General features: G+C 42.0%; 1 protein-coding gene across 17 annotated transcripts in view; it reads right to left on the bottom strand.

Annotated features, from left to right (window-relative positions):
• Window positions 1-21563, bottom strand: part of epb41l2 (erythrocyte membrane protein band 4.1 like 2) — a 49055-nt gene that overhangs the window by 7281 nt on the left and 20211 nt on the right. For 6 of the 17 annotated variants that reach the window (XM_025004380.2, XM_025004383.2, XM_025004387.2 and 3 more), the window contains exons 5-19: window positions 18200-18304; window positions 18015-18057; window positions 15016-15091; window positions 13575-13671; window positions 13312-13436; window positions 13047-13134; window positions 10982-11134; window positions 9715-9812; window positions 9118-9290; window positions 8134-8219; window positions 4665-4715; window positions 4457-4489; window positions 3788-3847; window positions 1158-1322; window positions 446-652 (exon numbers count right to left, since the gene is read on the bottom strand). In XM_025004380.2, coding sequence (XP_024860148.1) covers window positions 446-652; window positions 1158-1322; window positions 3788-3847; window positions 4457-4489; window positions 4665-4715; window positions 8134-8219; window positions 9118-9290; window positions 9715-9812; window positions 10982-11134; window positions 13047-13134; window positions 13312-13436; window positions 13575-13671; window positions 15016-15091; window positions 18015-18057; window positions 18200-18304 — 1560 coding nt within the window. The other 11 variants (XM_025004388.2, XM_025004389.2, XM_025004384.2 and 8 more) reach the window with 7 other exon arrangements.

Below are 21563 nucleotides of genomic sequence, written 5' to 3'. Positions count from 1 at the left end.
GTGGGTGTATCCAACTCGTCTCAAAAGCACTAAAGCTGTATTTTAACACCTGCACTGAAGCTCTTTAAGGACACAAAACATCCGAGACAATTGTCCAAATGTCCAAGTCTAAAAGCCATGCTGATGATAAACAATAATTATTGGGAAAGTGGGCTAAATCTGCCTATCTTCATTTTTAAAGTGTACTCCGGTAGATTAAATCACAGAAGTGGGTGCAATGTGGGCTGAGATGGACAACAAAATAATGTGCACGGCCAAGAATACAGTTTTGCACACAAAATGGGCTGTGATTTCCAAAAACTGGCCTTTCACAACGTGGCCTCATAGCTCGCTTGGTATGAAACACTGAACATTCAGTCGGCAGAAAGTTTCCCACGATTCTGCACCACAAGCAGCCACAGCCCAGTAAGATACCACCTTAAATGTCCAGAAGTAGAAGAAGCACCTCAGAGGCAGAAAGTGCAGCAGGTGGAGAAATAAGAAGCCTTTGCGGCTCAGAAGAACTGCAGGCTGCGGCAGTAATAGCAGCGGGGGAACGTGTGGTTCTAACACCATCTAGCGTCGCCTCACGAAAACCGCAGGCGGCTGAATAAAACCCAGCGCCAGCGTGTCTGCTGCTGAAAAGCACTGAAGCCATCTCCTCCTCCAGGCTCTACATCAAACACACAAACACAGAAGTTTGGAAAGAAATGAGAGGATTAGAGAGAAAGCCGGATCCCCGCCAGCAGAGGAACATGCTGCCATCGTCTAAGCTGTATATGTAAGGACTGAGTAAACAAGGACAAAGTGTTTAGAAGAGCAGAGTCAACAAAGACAAAGCAAAACAAAACCCCCGCACTGTAAAAACCAAAACTGAATACTTGTCTGGCTAAAAGGGGATAAAAAGAAGTGGAAGTTAGGTTAATCATGTAATCAAACACGGCTAGAAACAACAATTTCATCAAGTTATGAACGAGATCAAGAAAACCCAAACATTTAAAGGACATTTAAAGAAACCGTGGCTGTGATGACAGACAAGAGCTGCAAAGGTTTGGAGTTTAAAGTCTGCTGAAAACAAACACAACGACTGGTGTAAACACTTGGTGAGAAGAAAGTTCAGACGTTCGGCGGTGACACTCGTGAGCCTCGAGGAGACAAACACATCCACTCAGACGTACCACTTGTTGCTGCTGAACGCGTATGGACGCCGGAGAGGAGGTGAGACGTTTCTCCCACTGGTTGGGCTGAGGAGGAGAGGGAGGTGGCGCCTCCATAAAGGAGCGTTTGAGCTGGCTAATGCTAGCTTGGTGTTTCAGGACCTCGTCTTGGGTCTTATCATGGTCCTAATTGGGAGGGGAGGGGAGGGGAGGGGAGGGGGAGGAGTGAGAGGCAGGTGGAAAGTAAATGAGATGAAGGTGGGTGACGGAGGTGGGATAAATGGGACAAAATAAACAGAAGAGGAGATGGAAGGAAGGAGGGGAAAGAATGGAAAGAGTAGGACAGATTACAAAAGTAGAGTAAAAGGCAGAATAAAGAATGGCCTCAGATCATAAGGTAGGGCAATGTTTTGGGGATGAGAAACAAAGAATGATGGAAGGGAATAAAGAGGAGGGAGAGGGTTGGACAAAAGGAGAGGAGGATGAGGAGGGAATACATTGTTCACAGGAACATTAGTCTGTCAATCCAAAGGGCAACAAGATGGACGCTGTGCCTCACTGAAGCCTATTAAAACGGAAAAAAAAATCTTCTTTGCCTTGTCACTTGATGGAGTCATATAAGCAGGCTTCAGTGAAACAGGGCTGCCCATCTTGCAGAGTTTTTTTCCTTTAATGCCAGGAACGGCAGGTCAGGATGGACAACATGGAGTCGGTGTTTGTCTTTCTGCCGTTTGCTGCTTTTCTTTTTATTCGTATCAAACACTTTGTCCTCGCTGTGGTTTCACAGCTTGTGTTTATCTGACCACCTTTGGTTCTTTAACACGATGAAGGTGGGTCCTTATTCAGACCCGCTTCTAACATGCATCCTGGGTGATCCAACCACACGTGGAAGTGCTTAATACAGCTCTGTGACACTCGGGACAGAACAGGGGACGATTCCTGTTGTAGATATTTTAATGAAACTCAAGGAAGTACGCCTAAAACTGAATATTGGAGCTGCCCTAAAACCCAAACTGGACTACTGACTGATCCAACCTTACTTGGGTTGAAGTTTTACTGAAGTGGATTGTCAGAACTCTGTGGTTTATCAAAATAATATTGATCAGTAGTTCAGGAGGTACCTAAAAATAATTAAAAACCTTATCTTCTCAGTGTTCTGGGAATCCACTCGTAGGCTGGTGCTCACAGCAAAACTAAAAGCCTGCCAATTAGCTGCTGGAAAATGAGGAGCTAAAAGCTTATTAGTAGAGTCTGAAAGATCCCAAATCCTTTCATGATCCTCCACATTTAATTTCATCATCTCAATTATCAGAATGTTTGTTGACAACCCTGCAGTCTGAAAAGCATAAGAGTCTGGATAATATTGGTCACTGTAATTATATGTTGTTGTACAAAAACATCACCATTAGTGATCTGATCACCGAGGATGGAGAGAAGTGCCAAGTCTGAACAGAGCAGTCGGGAAACTAGGTATATAAAGAAAAAAATTCTTTGTTTCTATCGTTTAATGTCTTTGTAGACTTTTTTAGAGCAAAGGCAGCAGACCACCATCGGCCCCACTTCGCACAAACAGGTGTTGTTGCTTTAGTACGTTATCAAACCACATCGTTCAACGCTGGCAGCCAATCACCGGAAAAAACAGGAAGGAAGCTCCTCGTGTGGGGTTAGACAGGCAGGGTTAGTCAGGTTATGCACAGCTGCCTGACAGTAATCAAACTTTTGTCGGCCAATCAACGATTCAGAACACAGCGATACGAGACGCCAGTCACAAAACAGCATTCGACATGCACCGAGCATGCACGCTGAAACACCAGCCATCCTATTCACAGAGCAGCCATTGTGAACGCTCGGCCTGGGAGGTTTTCTGGATCAGCAACAGTCTGCTGTTGGGTAGATGCACATCAAACGCATATTTTACACCTTTAGCTCTTTTTCCCTTTAGCTCTCCTTTGGCTGTATTGTTGAAACACTTCCAGCTGGGGGTTTTGTGCTTACAAAAAGATGCTGGCTTGATTTTTGTCTTTTTGGAAGAGTATTTACTGGCATTACAGACACTTAACTTTTATGGTTTGATCAATTAAAGTGGTTAACACTGTTGTTGTTTTTAAGGGCCGCTGCAGAAATAATAAGTGTAGCTGATGTGGCTTAACTGCTGACGTGATCTTTTATGAACCACATATCAAAAGTTACACCAAATATTTAGCCTCTGTTTGGCTCCTGATAAGCAGGAAAGCAGCTGTGGGTTTATTAAAAGCTAAATAGCTGTAAAGAATCAGACTGAATAAGTAAAACCCAAAACAATAAGTTCAATTACCCTAAAATCTTTGCAAAGCAGAGGACAATTCCAGGACTGTAGGTGTTTCACTATAAACTCGTGACATTTCTGCTGAGCATCTGTTCAAAATAGCTGCTGTGTAAATCAGGACGGTTAGCACTGAAAGATCTTCAAACAACAAGTTCTTCAGAGAGTTGCCGAAAAAACCTGGACCTCGCCAGCGAACGTCCAGAGACAAGAGGACACGGAGGCATGCACACAGAGCCTGAGAGTGCGAGAGGGCAGCAGTCCTTTACAGACTAAAAGTTGTGGCTCTGATGGCGCCGGAGAGACGCGCGGGTCTTATGTTCGGCCATCAGACGACGCCAATACCAACCTCCAACATTAAATTACTGTGCCTCACATAAATATTGTCCCCATGCACTCTCAATCGACTCTGGAAGGCAATCAATAAAAAAAAAAAAATTGTAAATTTAATGTAAAAATGTGAAAAAGACCAATTTTAACAAATGAAATAAATAAATAAATAAAATAAATACACGTTTTGCAAATAAAAGATGACCTCATGACAGAAAAAAAACAAACTGATGAAGACTGAAAACACAATTTTTTATTTTTTTTTGGGTGTCACTCATAAATGTAAAAGCAGTGATGTTCCTCAGACCACATGCACAAACCACAACCCCAGCAGACATGTATATAAACCAGCAAACCCCGAGGTGTTTTCAGCACAGCCACAAAAACAATGACCCAAAACCCCCCAAACTGAAACCGTGAAGCTGTACTCCACAGAAGAGCATCTGAAAGTGAAAACCATGGATGAAGGAGCCCATTCAGGAGCACTTCTGACAAACTCTTTACTCTACACGTCAATTTTTGGCTTTGGGATCGTTTTATTAGATTAAAGAGCTTTTAAAACTTGCTTATTGTGATCACATCAGGGTACCTTCAACCATCGAACCAATCGACGTTGGCAGAAAAAACAAAACGATTGACAGACCAGTACACGCTCAACCCATTAATAACCATAAAAGGGTGTCTGAACCTGAGGGAGGCCAGGCTCACTGCATCCAGGTGACTGTTGTCGGGGGGGGAAGTCAGGGAGGGAATAAGGACAGGTTAGGCTCACTGCGGTCTTACGCCAATACACCAAAAAAAAAAAAAAGAGCATTTTTTTACTCCGGGTTTTAACAAATCAGTGATTTCTATTTCGACTCGCACTGAATGCTGGGTAAAAACAGGCCTTTACAGACCTGGGAGGGCACGCCTTCCACATCGCCAGGGCTCAAGTCCGGCTCCTTAACCTTCAGAGTGGTAGTCACGGGGTTGATAGTCAAAACAAAGGTGATAGGAGGATGAAGAAAAAATAAAAACAGTGACATGGATGATGGGAAAAGCTTAGTCCCCTGTAGCCTTAGTGTTTGGGAGAACTGCAAACCACTGACGCTGTATCACAAACGGACTTCTGAGAGGGTTTAAAAAGGCTTTCAAGTACACTATCATATGAGGACAAAGCATTTATAATCTCCCTAAAAAGCGTCTTATATACAACAGATTATAAAAAAACAACACTCACTGTCAGCTTCTCAGGATGTAAACAACTTTAACACGACATTTACAACTAGTTACTGCAGAGCCTGTGGAGACTTTTTATTTAAAAAGACATACTTGGCAGCGCTATAAACTATGTGCTCCTTGTTTCGTCATCAGAAATAAACGGTGGGATAAGCACAGCTCTTAGCAGTCATGAGCAATACTAAACACAGTAATGCGCTTTGAATTACTGCATACGTCTAACAGCTCGTCGTTCACTACAAAACTCTACGAAGCAACTTCAAATCAAGTCATAAACAACAAATATCACAAAAGTGTTTGCTTTCCTCCTAAATACTATCATTTAGTGACCTATTATACAGTGCAGCCAGAACCGAATGCCTTTTTTGAGAGAAGTCACACCATTTTTCTTACTTTGGAGCATCTACTAAAAGTCTTAACAAACTTAAATTTACTCTATATCAACATAATAATGGTGTTCTCTTTCGGGATTGCTTGTCTTTTCTTAACATCTTTTTATAGCTTTTAAACTTTGTATAATCTTACTTATTCTACTCTGTTCTTCATAAGTATACAACGGGCTTGGCAGGGAGCAGGGAAAAATAAAAAAGAGGAGTTCTGTACATTGTATACATTCTAATAGAGCTAAAATTAAAAGAAAAGTGGAACAAAAGGGCAGGCTGAGCGATGCGTGAATGTGTGCATCTATGCGGCAGGATCACACATCTCTTGTGTCCAGGAGGGGCCTGCGCGGTGCCTGGTGGGAGGAGGGGTGTGTGTCGGTGTGAGGGGTGGGGCTTCGGCGTCCAGCTGATCGTTCGGTTTTCGGTCGACGGATGTCGGCGCAACTGCTTTTCTTCGACTGGAGACGGCGCTCTCCAGGCAAAACAGGGTCAGTCCGAGGGGTGTGGCTAAAATCAGAGCTAAGATGACGGACTGGCTCGCTGTCAGCATCACAACGAGGAGGAAGAGCACCAACAGGACGGGCAGGAAGAGAGGCGAGGGATTTAGGAGGTAGCGGTGGAAGGAGGAGGAAAGGTCAGAACGACGGGCGGAGGCCAGAGGGGGGAAAGAGGAGCGGAACGTGACAGAGAAGGGCAGAGATGGGAGGGCGAAAAGAGAGGAAGAGGAGACAAATCGAGGGCAGGAGAAAGATGATGCTGTGGGCAAGCGTAAATATGTCGGGCGTGAAGGAAAAGTGATCAAATTTAGAAACTTTGAAGAAAGATGTGTCAAAAATGCCACAATATGAGCCCAGTGAGTTGCCAAGCTGTTAAGAATTAGATGTAATTTGGATGCAACTATGCTGGAAAGTTCATATTTAGAGCCTGAGGTGGTAAAAAGATTCAGTTTAGCTACTGGCAGAGTAGGAGTGAAAATAGCCAGTTTCTTAGATAACCCTGAAAACAGCTTTGTGGGATGACACCTGCTTCCATTCTTACACAAGATGGAGAAGAAGCACAAGATGAAAGAAAGGCTTTTAACCACACCCTTCGCACAGAGCCAGTGTTGCCAGTTTGCCGGGCCAGCTGCTGTTCTGGTTACAGCCTCGCAGCCCTCCTTGAATTTCAAAAGCTCCGAGCTGCACGTTTGGGAGGTGGTGACCGGGAGGGACGATGGAGGGCTCGGAGCGAGGTGCTCAAAATCGGCCAGCTGCCGATCGGAGAAGACGGAGAAGGTGTTTTGGGGGAGGGACCACAGCGCGTGAGGGGGCTCCGTGTCGTCAGTGCGGTCGTCGTCCTCGGAGATGTCGGAAAGGCCGCGGTCGAGCTCCGAGATGGAGTCGAGGGAAGGGGGAATGGATGAGAGCGAGGATGAGGAGGAGAAGGAGAGAGGAAACATGAAGATTGACTAATGGGTGAGACGTGAAGAGGTAAAAAAAAATAATAATCCAGACAGAAAGGAAATACCCGTGAGCATGCACATACACATTCAAAGTAAAGGAGTGAGGGGGATAAAACAAGTGAACAGATCAAAACGTGCAAAAAATCAAAGCATTATCAAGTCCATGAAATGATAAGAAGATCATGCAGGAAGGATGTGGGGACAGCAAATAAAAGGGTGTGTGTGAAGGAGAAAGAGAGAGGGAAAGAGACATTACATTAGTCAGTGAACACAGCACGACAGCTTCAAAGTGAACTTAGCAGGAAAAGAGCAAAGTGCAGAAAACAGTGGGCACAGAAACTGTGTCAGCAGGGCATCACCGGACAGACAAGGTGCTGTGAGCTCGCAGGTAAAAGGGGAGGGCGGTGAGGACAGGCACGTGGGACAGGAGACATGCACGGCATACACAATATTCTCCTGAGGTTGGGACAGACTGATTCGGCGTCCCCAAGGTGGAGACAGGTTCGTAGTGGACAACGATTGTGAGAACAGAGGACGCAGAGTGAGCGCACGGCTTCATACAACCGCTGTCACTTGTTGAAACTGCGACATAAATTATTAAATGTCTGTCAGAGTCACAGCTTGATGTTTTCTGGCCCGGATGATGTTGAGTTTGTTGTTTAAATCACCACGTGAAAATAAAAATGACCCCACTATCTACAACTTTCAATCATTTGTAAGAATCGCCACATAAAGGTTATATATGTCACCTATTATCCTACCTTTCCGATCTTAGCTGATGCAGATAGCTCTGTTAGTGACCTTAGTTTATAAAAAAACAGAGTTTAAATTTCACTAGCTAACGACTAGTCAGAGCGGGACTGAGACCAAAGTGACTGATGCTGTCTAAAAAACAAACTATGCGGTTCACATGCATGCTATTTTAGAAACCTTTACATAACAATGAGTTTTGCATTTCACAGATATTTAAACAAGAAAAAATAATTATATTCCTGCTGGCAGTACCTCAGGCTGCACCAAAAGTGCTATTGCTAGTATTTATAGATTGGAGTTATTCCACCATGGCAGTTTTATAAGATGTTGGACAGGAAAATTAAGTAAAGAAACACATATGAACATTAAAAACACCTACATAAAGCTTCCATTGTTTCCCATCTCAGCTAACTGCTCTCTGTTTCACATACCTTCTGTCTCTGTATTCAACACCAATTATTATGCAATTTTCATTGGACAATGCAATGAAGGTGACTGTCAGCAACAGTATATTTATAATAAAGCAAACAAAACAGTTTGTCCTCAAGGTCTTTTCCTGCAGATACGCACCTTGGAGTCAGAGTGAAGCTCTAAATGAGGCTCCCGCCCGTTCTCAGCCATATCTCTCCCGGCTTCAGTTATACTGATCACTGGTGCTGAGGAAAGAAAACCACAAAAATCTGCTGATTCCTCCGCTGACGACGATGGCTTTCAGTCATAACAATTCAGATTTACTTAAAAGCAAACTCACAGGTAGATCCTAATGTCTGTGGATTACGCTGAACTTCATTTTAGTTTATAAAATGTCTATTTAAGGCGGATCATGACATAAATGTGGGAACTATTCCTGAAACTTGAGCTTTTTCTGCACTACACTTTGAGCTTGAAGTTAAGGATAAGTTGTTGTTTGTTAATGGAAGGGTAGATGAAATACATGAGGGATAAAATGAACATGAGTGGCAGTAAATAAAGTGTCCAGCAGGGGTCAGTGTAAGGCAGTGTAATAATGAGACATAACTAAGAATCAGTGAAGTGGAATCTGGAAACCGAATGCAGAAATGTCAGAAAAACAATGTGTTTTGTTCTCAAAAGACAATAAAATGGCTCAAATTGTCCCATTTATGCCTGTAAAAGTAAAAGAAAGAAAATATTTGTTCTGGTTGATTTTTGAGCAACTTCACTTCCAAGTTATTTATTACTCAGAGGTCAAAGTATTGTGTGTCATGGTTCCTCATATGGTAGGGGTCTCGTTCTTTTCAATAAACAGAACATTCTTTATTCTCATCTTTCTCCCCCCCCCCTCTCTGTGTCTCACAGTGTGACAGGAAACACAGGCTCCAGCTATTTCCTGTATCTGCTCAGACACTGAGCATTTTACATTCATTCAAAACAAAGGCGTCTACACACAACCTTGTGAAATCTTCGTAACTCCAAACTTAAGTCCTTACGCTCCTCTTTTCATCCATCTGTCCATTCATTAGGCATTGTTAAGAATTAAGCCTAACTATAAGTTTCCTGTCTTCCTCCCCGCGTTGAGTTGTGTGCTTGTGTTACCTCCATCCAGGCTGCGGCTGATGCGCTTTGATGATGTGCGTTCAAAGCTGGGCGCGGGTCTGTCTATGAGGGAACTGGCCAAGCGAGTCTGGGCTTGAGTCCGCCCGCTGTAGCGGAACTTAGATCCCAAAGTCAAGAAGTGAGCCTTGGTAGGGGGCTCTGGTGCGTTTAACCTAAAGATAAGAGACAATGGCAGGCAGGGAAAGACGTCGAGCTTGAAAGGGTATTCGTTTGTACAATTACTTTTATACGCCCAGGTGAGGGATAAAAATGTTCCCTCGAACAGGATATTAAAGCTTAGTCCACTTCCATACAGACCTGGACACATGCACATAGAGCAGAAACTCATAACAAAGAGAAATGCAACAATCAGGCACCTGGCTTATCTGTGTGTATGCTTGTGAGTGTGTATCACTGTTAATCTGTCACCTTGATCATCTAATTAAATTTACACAAAGACCTTTGCTGACGCAAATACAACCTGTTAACCTACAGAGTACAAAAAACCTCACTCCTGCACCATAAACTCCAGGCCGTAAATCCCTGTTTGTACAGTGTGCATGTGGTTCACTGTGAGTGTTTTGAGTGTGTTTCTACCTGAAGAAGCTGTGGTTCTCTACACACACTTTCCACAGCCGTTTGGCAGATCGATGGTTCTGGAGTTTGAAGCCAACCGTGCTCTCAAACTGCTCCGTCTGCCAACAGATAAGGAAACACGTTACAGGGTTTGATTCTGTAGGAGAGGGTTTCAGATGGCTTTGATTCAATTTGATTCATCCGGATCTGATTTGATTCGGTTCAAGACTATTTAACTGGATTCAGCTAAAACTGATTCAATTTTTTCTTATTTTGATTCAATTCAAGTTGATTCAATTTGATTTGGTTCAAGTCGATTCGATTCAGTTTATATTTAATCCATCCATCCATTTTCTTTACCCGCTTGTCCTTTCCGGGTCGCGGGGAGCTGGTCCATGTCTCCAGCAGCCACCGTGCGAATAGCGGGGGACACCCTGGACAGGTCGCACCAATTCAAGTAGTAATGATTCAATTCAGGATGATTCGACTGGATTGAATCAAGTTTAATTCAAGTTGATTTATTTCAGCCCTGCGATGGACTTGCCACCTGTCCAGGGTGTCCCTCGTCCTCACACAGTGGCTGCTGGAGGGACATCAGCTCCCCGCGACCAGGAAAGAAAAAAGCGAGTAAAGGAAATAGATGGATGGATGAATGGATGATTCAGTTGATTTGTTTCAGTTCCAGTCACTTTTATTCAAATGAAGTTGATTTGATTTAATTTAGTTCAAGTCAGTTCGATTTAACCTCCTGACTCCGGACAAATTTGTTCTCTGAGGAGGACATTTGTGAACCTGAATATCTCCCACTAACTGTATACTACTGAATTAACTCCTTTAGTCATCTACAGAGGACATTTAGGGCTTTTCAATGATACCAAATGTGAAAGGGTGGGGATAAATACTATACAAAGATTGAGGAATAAAAAAAAAAAAATTGTGATTGGAGACTATTATTTTTTCCTGGAAGTCAGGAGGTTAATTTAAGTCAATAGGATTCAGGTCAAGTTGATTTGATTCAATTTAAGTCCATTTAACTGGATTTAATTCAAGTTCGTTCAATTTGATTTCATAGCACAAAATCACAACTACATAATAACAAGATAACAGCTACCTCAGTGTGCTGTACAACAAAAGCGAACAGATCCAGTTCAATCGAACTGAATGATGCTCAGTTCAGTAAAAAGTCAAATTACTTCAGTACAGTGTTGTATTTATGTGTCGAGTCCCTCGGTGTCAGACTGAGTGAACATCAGTATTTACAGCTCGTTTGTGTGAGCCTGCAACAAACCTCTCCTGGTCTGATCTTAATGTAGAAGTTGTTCCTCTTGTATGATATCTTCAGTATTTTGGGCCAAGCAAAGCGATTTATCCGGAGTCTGTCTTTGTACACCAAGAGCCCGTTGGCACACACACCAAGCATGATGTCCACAGCCTCTGAGTCCTGGAACAGTCCAATCAAAAATGCATGTGAGAAAAAAAATAAAAATAAAATAATGCAATTATTTATTTATCTCACGGAAACATCTGTATATGGGACCAGCTTCTCTAAACCAGATCGTGCAGCACGTCAATTGATTTTTAAAGTAGTCTGCTTTAGGTCAAGAGAAACTCAATTACCACACACACACACACACACACACACACACACACACACACACACACACTCACTGTAATTCAGTACAACTGTAACACAGTTAGCTGGCAGACCGACTCACTGCAGAGCTTTTAACATCAAGGCCAGCTGGTAATGGTAGGACTGTATTGATCACAGTGGTGAATTAACAGAGGAAAAATCTGTTGGACTAATGGACCGAGCAATATGTTGATGGGCAGCTTTACAAAGCACAGACGTTTCACACGCCACATGGTCTCGCCATGCTAAGAGCTGGCCATCAGTCTGGTGTGTTTCAGGTCTTCGGCGGATTACGATGACAGAGTTTTCAGCGGACATCCTAACGTGGCCGGCCACGGGTGGCAAAAAGGTCAAAGTCCAGCTAATTTACTTTTCCTCAAGTAATTTCAACAAGAAGCAGGAGGTGTGTGATTCTAAAATGATCCGCTGTTAAGAAGGAACTCATTTTGGAGGAGTGTTTTTTTCTTTGGAACGTGACGCAAGGGAGTCTTCACAACTATCATGTTGCTCAACATTAAGTTGCACAAATGGGAGAATAGCAACCAGACGAACTAAAGGTCGCTTCTAACATCCATCTAAATATTACGTTAACTGCAGATTTATTCCAGTTAGTCCAACATATAAAGTAGGCGCAAATCTGTGTGTGCCTTTCAGGTGCCAGAGCTTCTTTGACAACTTTTTCTGACCCTTTTGCTTACAATTGGCAAAGTTTTCAAAATACTATTAAAAAATTTTAAGTGGGGTCAAAACTCGCTCTTGCATCTCAGCATCAACCTGCTTTTATTGTTACGAGTTATAGACGTTTTGCTTATAACAAGGAGTGCATTTCATCCTATAAATCTCACTGGTCGACGCTTTATTTTTGACACCTGTGCTGTCCTTTTATTCTCCAAGCAACCTTTAATTAAATGATAAGTTGACGGCGCTGAAGGAATCTGGCAAGAGAGAAATCAAACTCTTGAAAAACACAAACAATAAAAACTTTTTAAGTAAAGGATTGATAATATATTTCACTCTGATCATTGTTATTGTCGAAATAAGAGTCAAGTGATTCTACTTATCCTAAAATGGCTGACATGCAACAATTTTTATTTTCATTTAAAACATTGAGGAACGTTTGTTTTAGTTTGGTGGGATTTCGGTAAATAATACAGCATATTTTAGACTTTAGCATGGTGTTTAAAACATATCTTTTATAGATAATTACTTTCAATTAAATTATTAGAACAAAACAGAAAGATTTCCACAACTGTGGCATGCAACAAAACCAGAGTTTTAGCATTTAAAGTGCTTCGCTGCGCTCATTACTCCCTAGGGGGGAATGTCCTCGACAGGAGGCTGTCCTAATCTGGGTTAAAACTCGGTTTCTTCCTCTTTCTCAATCTCACATCACCTTTCTATTTTCAGACTCCCCTTTCTCTCGTGTGTATTCCTGCTCAGTTTATCTCAAAGACGTGCTCAGACACACATGGAAAGCTGCACGCAGTCTGCTGGTGACCTGCTATCCCAGCGAGAGAGAGAGCGGCTGTTCCCATGGAAATGGCCTCCCTGAGTGTTTGTTCAGCTGACACACACACACAGATACAGCAGCACAAACGTGCAGACACACTGGCATGCTTTCCACACATCAAAGGAGCTGTGCTAATCCCCATATGTCAACAACAATGGAGCGGAGGGAGGACGAGCGAAAAGCGGCGGAGAGGATTCTCTCATTTCGTACCTTAGCGTGGTGCAGGTCCACGCCGTACATGGACAGTTTCTTGGCATTTTCTAGAAACTGGAGGTCAGCCTGGGCTGGTGTCATTCCCCTATAAACAACAAAAAGGCTCAATTGAATCAAATATGATGCAGCTTTCATTTTTTGATGCTGTGTTTCAAACGCAGCTGGGAAAACAAACTTCTTTTAAATGATAGAAAAACTCACTCAGGGAGGGTTTCTGAGTAGTGTCTGTATTTCTGACAACATGACCCCTGCCGTTTCTGACCTGTGGGATTTGTGGAGCTCAAGGATCTTCTCCTCCATCTCTTTGTTCTGATTGGACGCCAGCGTCAGCTGACTGATGAAGTCCAAAGGGCGAGGCTGCTCAGGTTCATAGTCACCGAACTCAGCCTGCAAATTATTTCAAATCAAGCTGTTTCTGAAGAAAACGACAATTACTTGGAGAAACTGTGCACTTACGTACATATAACGCTAAAAACAACACAGGGTACTACATAAATAAATGCCCATAGAGCACATGTGATGTACCTGCAGCGTGTATGACCCCAGCAGGGCGTGAGTGACGAAAGAACAAGGCAGCCGACCCGAAGCCACATCCTCACGCAGCTGCAGACACAAAAGGTACCTACAAAGGATCAGAAGAGGGCAACAGGAATAAAGTTTAGGTTGGAACAAAAATGACTCGAGGCAAGAAAAAACTTGTTTGCGCTTTCTTCTTTGCTATTCTTCGAACTGAAAACATCTGCGGTGAAGACTTCAAGAACAGATGAAATGTTTGGTACGTGGTAGTACACGCGGTCTCTTAAACACGTTTAACTGTTAGGACTATAAAAAAGGATGAAATGTCTTCAAAACGTATCACGAATTGTCATGACCTGGATGCTGGAATCTACACCGATTCTATGACACGGATAGCCGAATGTCTTATCCCCTGTGTGAAACGTGCTTAGTCAGTTTTATAACATCGACGTTATCAGTTTTCAGTGAAAGAAGCCTCCTCAGGGTGGATGTGTCGTTCTGGTCACAGAAAAATGTCAATCAAACCCGGAGACACCTAAAACTCATTCATTCAGAAACAGGGCTGCATGGTAACTAGGGCGTCACATGCCTCAGGACAACACAGCATGTAAGTATTTTTATTTGGTTAATTAGATCATTAGAGACAGAAAAATATGTAATGAACGAGCACTAAAGACCAGTTAGAGCTTAAACTATGTGGAAAACAGCTCCTGGACTCAACCCCTGAGAAGAAGTAACCCTTACTGTAGAACGGAAGTTGTTGATTTGTGATTTTCTTTTTTTTTTTTTAGCTCAAATCGGCTTAGACTTCATTCTGAATGCTATATTTTTTTAGCAAGCCTCTCTGTGTGTGTGTGCACATGTACAAAAAGACGAGATCTACGTGATCTTTACAAGCGTGCAGTAAACTTTGGACAGCTGTATGCTTTCCTTTAATCCTATCATTTTGTACTGGCACAAATAAACAAGCTTTAAGTAAGAACTGGGGAAACTCTTATGTAATGAGGAAAAGTCACCCACTGAGCATCATCACCCGACTGTGCAGCTTTAATCTGCCTGAAAGCTCACTGTTGTGGCGCTAAGACTCCCATCTTCAATGGGTCCAGTTCTGTTTCACTGCCTTTAATGCGTGACTCATATTTCCAGCCACTGTAGGCAGTTGTTTCCAGCGACGCTGATAATACAAAGAGCCTAACAAAAACCAGCAGCCAAAGGCAGCGGAATGAAAGAGGGTAATTCTGCAGAAAAACAGGTTTGGAGGAGACCAAAAGCAGGGCTGAAACACAAGTGGGAGCTTTAAAAAAAAGCATCCCATGGAATACTAAATAAAGCTAATGATTTAAAGTCAAAAAGGGATACTTTGTAAATGATTTTCAGTGTTTCATTGCCACGTTTGTCCATAACTTCACCTGTGAATGTTGTTTTTAAGTGCATCTGTTTGTGTGTGTACCTTGTGATGTCCTCAGTGAGTAGAGACGGATCCGGAGGGTAGAACTTGACACTGAATGCAAACTGCCAGTTGTTGCCTGCAGAAATTGAGAGTCGTTTTTCAGCACAGATTCACAAGAAAACAAACAGAGCAGCTCCTTCTGGTTACGGTGGGCTGCACAGGTTTAGGAAGCGAGGACAGAAGCAGGGGAGAGTGAGGGGAAAAAAATCAAAATGGTGTCGTCATCACCGTCGATATCACTGCTAATGAATTCAGCATTAAATGGTCCACGTTGACCCCAAATATTCTGTTTTCAATCCAACAAAAGAGAACAGCATCACCCCGCATTTAAGTCCACCCAGTTCCACACATGTGCAACAAACTGGAAAACAGTGGAGATCACGTCATCTGAACGTTTTAATCTGAGAAAACCTGACATCACAGAGCAACTATTTCTTTAAACACAGATGCAGCAGAGGGACGCTCAGCGCTCCCGCTGGTGCTAAAACGAACCCAAAAACGATTAAAAACTACTTTAAAGCTTGCGTTCATTGTTTTGTTACGTTTAACAAAAGTCTGAAAGCAAAACAACAATGTGAATGAAAATGTAGGCTTGTGGAGCAACACTCTGTAACAAAGCTACAAACGAATCCTACAAACGACTCCTGTCTGAAATATCCTGAACATGCACTGAAACGAGACAGAACGAGAAAATAAACCACATGTTCTCTTTATAGTGGCAGAATGGATGTAAACGGCAGAGCTCAGAGAGGCTCCCGGACCTGTAATGATTGAGAAAACTTGAGCTCTGAAGTTAAACATTAACAGGAACCACACGCACAGTGGAGGGCTACAAGCTGGCCTAAATCCAGACTCGTTGTCTCATTTCCAGCCTGACAGAAAAAAGGGAGACAAAATCTGTCTGCCTGCTGTCAGACTGCGATCCCTTTCAGTTTAGACTTAAAGATCGATGGTTTCATAGTGAAATCAGCCGGTTTCATTTTCTGGATGACGTGTTGTTTTTACTGCCTCTTCATCAGCTTTTGTCTTTTTCCACTCTTCTTCTTCCTATCGAAGACACAATCTCGAAACTAGAGGCACAAAAATCATGATATTGCAACTGTTGCACAGATGTTTACGATTACACAAAAGTACAATTCAAACTGAGCTCCAAGACCCAGTAATGGATTTGCAGAGATGTTTTGTGTAAAACTGACACAAACACATGAGGGGAAAACCATCTCCTTATGGCCCTCAACATCCTAAAATAAAACAAACATTTTCTAATAAATACATTTAAATAATTTCTTTTGTTTTTTTTAATAAATTAATCTTAAGGCAAAGGACAACAAAGTTTATAAGACCTTTTATGAGATGTTTAGAAGGAATAAAAAGCCTAAACCTTCCTTTGCTAATCGCAGTTTTACTGGCAGAACTCGACTAAGAGTAAAAGCTTGAAAAATTTAAATAAATGCTTTCATACAGATTTGATCCAACCAAAAGATTGCTGGCAGTATAGCTGATCAGCATATTTGACCAAACATGCAAACAATGCTACAAACTTGTCCCTACTGGGGAATAAAAGACCTGAAAATGTCTCCCGAAATCAATTTTCTTTTCACTTAATTTAAAAAGCAATCATCATACGAGCAGAACAGAGCAAGTCTTTGTCAGGCTGTGTGGTTTGGGAAGATAAAATGATTTTCATTATCGTAGGCTGGGATAAGAACTCTGTCCATGTTTCAGTTCAGATTCTTTAACTAAGCCAAAATGGCCTCAAACACAGTGTTTCCATCTCTGATTTTACACTCACAGAAACCAAGAGTCTTTAAAATCAAGGACTAAGATTTGCATTTTTTTTCCTCTCTTCAACAGTGAGAATTGTAACAATATTTTACATCATTTTAAACCCCAAACAGCAGCTCTGATCTTTTCAAAAGTCATTCAAGGACCTAAATTTAGGCTTCAATTTGAGACGTTTAGCATGCGGCCCAGTGCGACTGACTGCAGACTGACCCCAGTTTGGAGCAGAATTGGTGTTAACCCTGTCATTTGTGTCGTCAGACAGTGTGAGTATAATCCAGTAACTCCTGCCTCCTATAGTTCAATCTCTGTCCTGCTGTAAACATTCACACACAGAAAAATGTACACAAACGAGCACACATGGCGAGATGCATAGCATTTATCTGCGAAGCACCGGCGCGTGTGGCAGCGTGGTTTTAAAAAAAAGAATTACACAACTGCACACACCCACACAGCGCTGCCTCGTATGTACCAATTAACAAAAAAATTCACTTTTTTTTTCAAGCCCAAATTACATGTTTTTGCTATGAAACTTTAGACTGCGTAAAAGCTTGTTTTGATTTATATTGTAAACAGGAGAGGCAATAAAACGAACAGGAAGAGAGAAGAACAACATCCTCGGAACAAAACGTTACGCATGAAACCGACAAGGTTATAAAAAAACTTGCCGGTTAGACCTCGGACAAACTGGAAAAACTCTAACATAATTAAAATGAAACCTTATCGCAATCATACCGTACTCAAATTCAATACGAGCTCATTTAAAAGCTGTACCCCTTTCTCCCAGCTGCCATATAAAGTGCATCTAAAAAGCAAATAAATCTTTCGAAGCTCGGTAGCAGCACACCACACCTCTGATGTGTATCAGCCCTCCAAAGATGAGATACTACACCTCATCTTTCCTTTAAAAATTAACAACGGTTAATAAAGAGGTCAGTAAATAATGAAGGAGTGATCACACCCTGGTGAGCTCTTCCACACCGCAGGCCTGCTGTTATCTGGTTTCAGGTGTCGCGGCTCGTTTTGTTTAACTATAAAGCCTTTTTTGTTCTGAAAATAATCGGATACTCCTCCTATTTTGCTCATCGAAAATTTATATTTTATTCATTGCCGATGACCCGATACACTGTAACACATGGGGGGTAAGGGTTATAGATGGACGCATGCATGCGTACAATAAATATGCAAAACGGTAGAATTTGGGAAGTAAAACTCACTGCGTATCTGTCTCTTGATTTCCTTTGTGGGATCCAACCAACACTGGAGCGCCAAGGAAGGAAAGACAAAGCAAAAAAGACAACTTTACTCATGTAACAACGCTAAGATTCGTCTCTAGACCTTCTACATGTGTCGGTTCTTACTGACTCTTTTGACATATCTACCACGTGTCAATAAGACGTACCTTCTCCTCATGGTTGTCCTTGTATGTCAGCCCAAAGTAGTCTTTCTCCAACAGATTGAGGTGCTCACACACCTTAAAGAATAAGTACTGACCCTTCGCACGTTTCTGCAACGACACAATAAAAAAGAAACTCTTAATTAGGTTTACATTTTTATCACCTGATGCCAGAAGATTGCCTCTGTGTGTGTCTGTTAACAAAATATATTTTTAAACCATTGAATGGATTTGGATGAAAGTTTAAGGCTGTAATCATAGGATGTACAACTTAACAGCATTTGGGGTCAAGATGGTTGCCACAGCTGATCACACAAAAGTGTTATCTAATATTTGGTGTGGTAGTAGCCAAAATATAGTCTATGCGCTGACAGATCAATCAAAATGTTCGCTAAGCAAGGAAAAACTCCATTAACAGTTGTAATTTTAAGGAAAAACCTGTATTAACTGAGCAACGCCTTTTAATAAAACTGAATAAAGTTGTTTTCTCGATACTACAAGTGGTGCTGAAGTGTTTGACCCTTTCCCATCCCAAGTGAATTTGTGCCAAAAACTTGGAAACAGGAAAGCTGACATTGACTATCTGTGGATTCTTTTCAAAAGGGATAGTTCAGATTTTTTTAAAGTGGGGTTCAAGTTGGTGTAGATTCTCGGTTATCCAAGACCTGACGATCCTAAATGGTGACGTAAAAGGTAGAACGACTTCTTCTCTTGTTAGCTGAAGACGTTTCACCTCTCATCCAAAAAGCCTTCTTCACTTCATCTTCATCAAGTCCAGTTCCCTTCCATCTACCACTTAGTATTGGTTAAGCAGTTATGAATAATTATTATCTTACTTGTTGTAAATCGCTCTTTGAACGACCTCAATTTGGAAAAACAAAGTTTAATTCTGACAGCACTAAAGAGTTCGAAACCTTCATAGTGGTTCATTTAAATGCTGTTTTATAAAACTTTATACTGCATTACATGGTTATTCTGGCTAAAACATGACTACATTCCTGCTTCCGGCTGGAAGTGCACCAAGCTGAAGAGGAAGTGCTTTAGCTAATTTCTGTTGCTAACTGCACTTGCAAATATTCATAGAGTTCTATATAAATAACTGTAATGCAATATTGATGCTAATGTAAGGTTTACAAAACAGCATTTAGTCGATTTTTTTTAGACTGAAGTTGTTTTAGGATGGCAACAATCCACTTTGGCCTTGGTCCTGCTCAGACTAGCCTTTAGCTTGTCAATTCAGTCAGAATAAAAATGGAATTCTCTGAACTGAGCTCATCCGAAGAGCTACCTACAACGGGTAAGATATACATTGTTCATAACCTTTCTACAGAACCCCACTTTAAAAGATTTTAACTATTGTTTTATCCAATTCAAAGCCCTCTACGTTTGTGCCTTTCTCTGTTTCATTATTTTCTGTTTTCTTGCTCAGTTTCTCCATCTGTCTCCAGGCAACACATTCCTTCACGAGCGCGATGCGAGCCGTAGCCATAAAATCCTCCAGACTCAGCTATGACAGTGACATTTAGCGTTCGTCCATGTCTGCTCGCACAACCGTGTGCACACGAACACACAGCGCTTTGGAAGGGCCTGAAGGTCAAACGAAAGAGGGTGGAAAAGCAGGGAAAAGCCATCAGAAAGAATGAAGTAATTATAAAAAAGGCTGAATTCCTGCTCTTCTCAGTTAGCCGGCGCAGCCCAGACAGACAGAGAGCGACAATACTCAGACAGGCTGACAGACGGGGCACGAAGCCCGCCAGAAGTCGGAGGAAGACGATGAAAGAATGCATTTTTCTTTTTGTCCTGGGACAGCTGAAACATCTGCGGTATTTTCCTATACATGGTCAAACTCAGACACCACACACTCGATGCAAAATGTACGAGAGAATGCAAGCTTTCAAAGCTTCTGCTCAGGATCTGTGTGGCTCTGGGCAAATTTAAAACCACTATAGGCAGATTTAGACAACTGCACCAATTACTAAAATGAAAAAATAATAATAGTTTTCTAATATTTGGATTTCACTTTAAATTACACAGCGATGCAAGTGGCTGTATTCATCACACTATGGCAGTGGTGTCCAATCCTGGTCCTGGAGGGCCACTATCCTGATCTGAATGACTGAGTGATTAACAGGCTTCTGCAGAACTTGAAGACCTGCTGAAGAGCAGAGAAACAGCTAAAACATGCAGGATGGTGGCCCACCAGGACTGGGATTGGACACCACTGTATTACTGTGAAGCTTATATCCTCTTCAAGCTGAATGAAGTTTAAAATTGTACCAAGCTGATAAAATTATAAGAATTACTGAAATGTAGAGTGTGATTAAAAAAAGGATGATCCGAATCAGCACCAAAATGTAATCCATTGTTTTTTGGGACAACCTCAACATTTCCTGGACATTTCCTCCAAATCTGTTCTTTAGTTTTTAATTGATCTTTGCTAACAGACAGACAAACAAACCAATGAACACATCCGGAAACAGAACTTCCTTGGAGAATGTAACAAAGGGTCACATGTAGGAGCAGAGACAGGTTTTTAACGCAGGGGTTACCTGTGACCTTGACCTTTGACCCCATGAACCTTGAAATCAACAGGCCTCGTGTCTGACCCATGAGGTGTCCAGCTGTGCAGTTTGACACTCCTACATTACACTCTTGCATAGTTAGAGCACTAGGTCAGCTGTGAGGTTGACCTTTGACTCTGACCTTGAAATCAATCGTGATCACCCCAGACCGAGGAGGTGTCTAATTGTGCAGTTTAATTTTCCACACCACCAAAATTTGACCACTTGTTCCTTGTACCACGTTTAACGTTTCCTGAAAATTTCATGAAAATCCTCTCATAACTTCTTGAGTAATCTTGTGCACAGACAGAGAAACAAACAGACGCTACAGAAAATATAGCCTACTTGGCAGCCGTAATAAATGTTTCCCAAAAAGAGTTAAAATAAAGTTTGTTTGTCTTGCCCCTCTGTAAAATTAGAGCCAAAGTAGTAGTGTCAAAAGGTACGTGAGATCTGAAAACCTAATGAATTTTTATAAATTCTGGTTAGACCATGTGACACTGAAATCCTGTTGAAACTGATTCCAATGAAACAGCAATAAAGTCATGTGAATATGAGGTCACGGGGCAGTAAAATGACAGAAGAATCAACAGGGGCTCAGAGTAGAAAGCGTCTGTGGAGGTCTGTGGAATTGTGTGTGTTGCAGGCCTGCAAAACAGAAAATTTAATCTCTGGAATGCATTGTGCATCTCTCCGTCTCTAACTATGCCAGCATGGTGGAGGGAGGTGATAGATGGATAAGGGTGTGAGTGTGTGTGTGTGTGTGCGTTCGCTATAGAACAATAACAGTTAGCTGCAGTTTCAGCGTT

This window comes from Kryptolebias marmoratus, linkage group LG19 (assembly GCF_001649575.2).
Source record: "Kryptolebias marmoratus isolate JLee-2015 linkage group LG19, ASM164957v2, whole genome shotgun sequence".
NCBI lineage: Eukaryota > Metazoa > Chordata > Actinopteri > Cyprinodontiformes > Rivulidae > Kryptolebias > Kryptolebias marmoratus.
The sequence above is the reverse complement of the archived record's forward strand: the minus strand, read 5'-3'. Positions and strand labels throughout refer to the sequence as shown.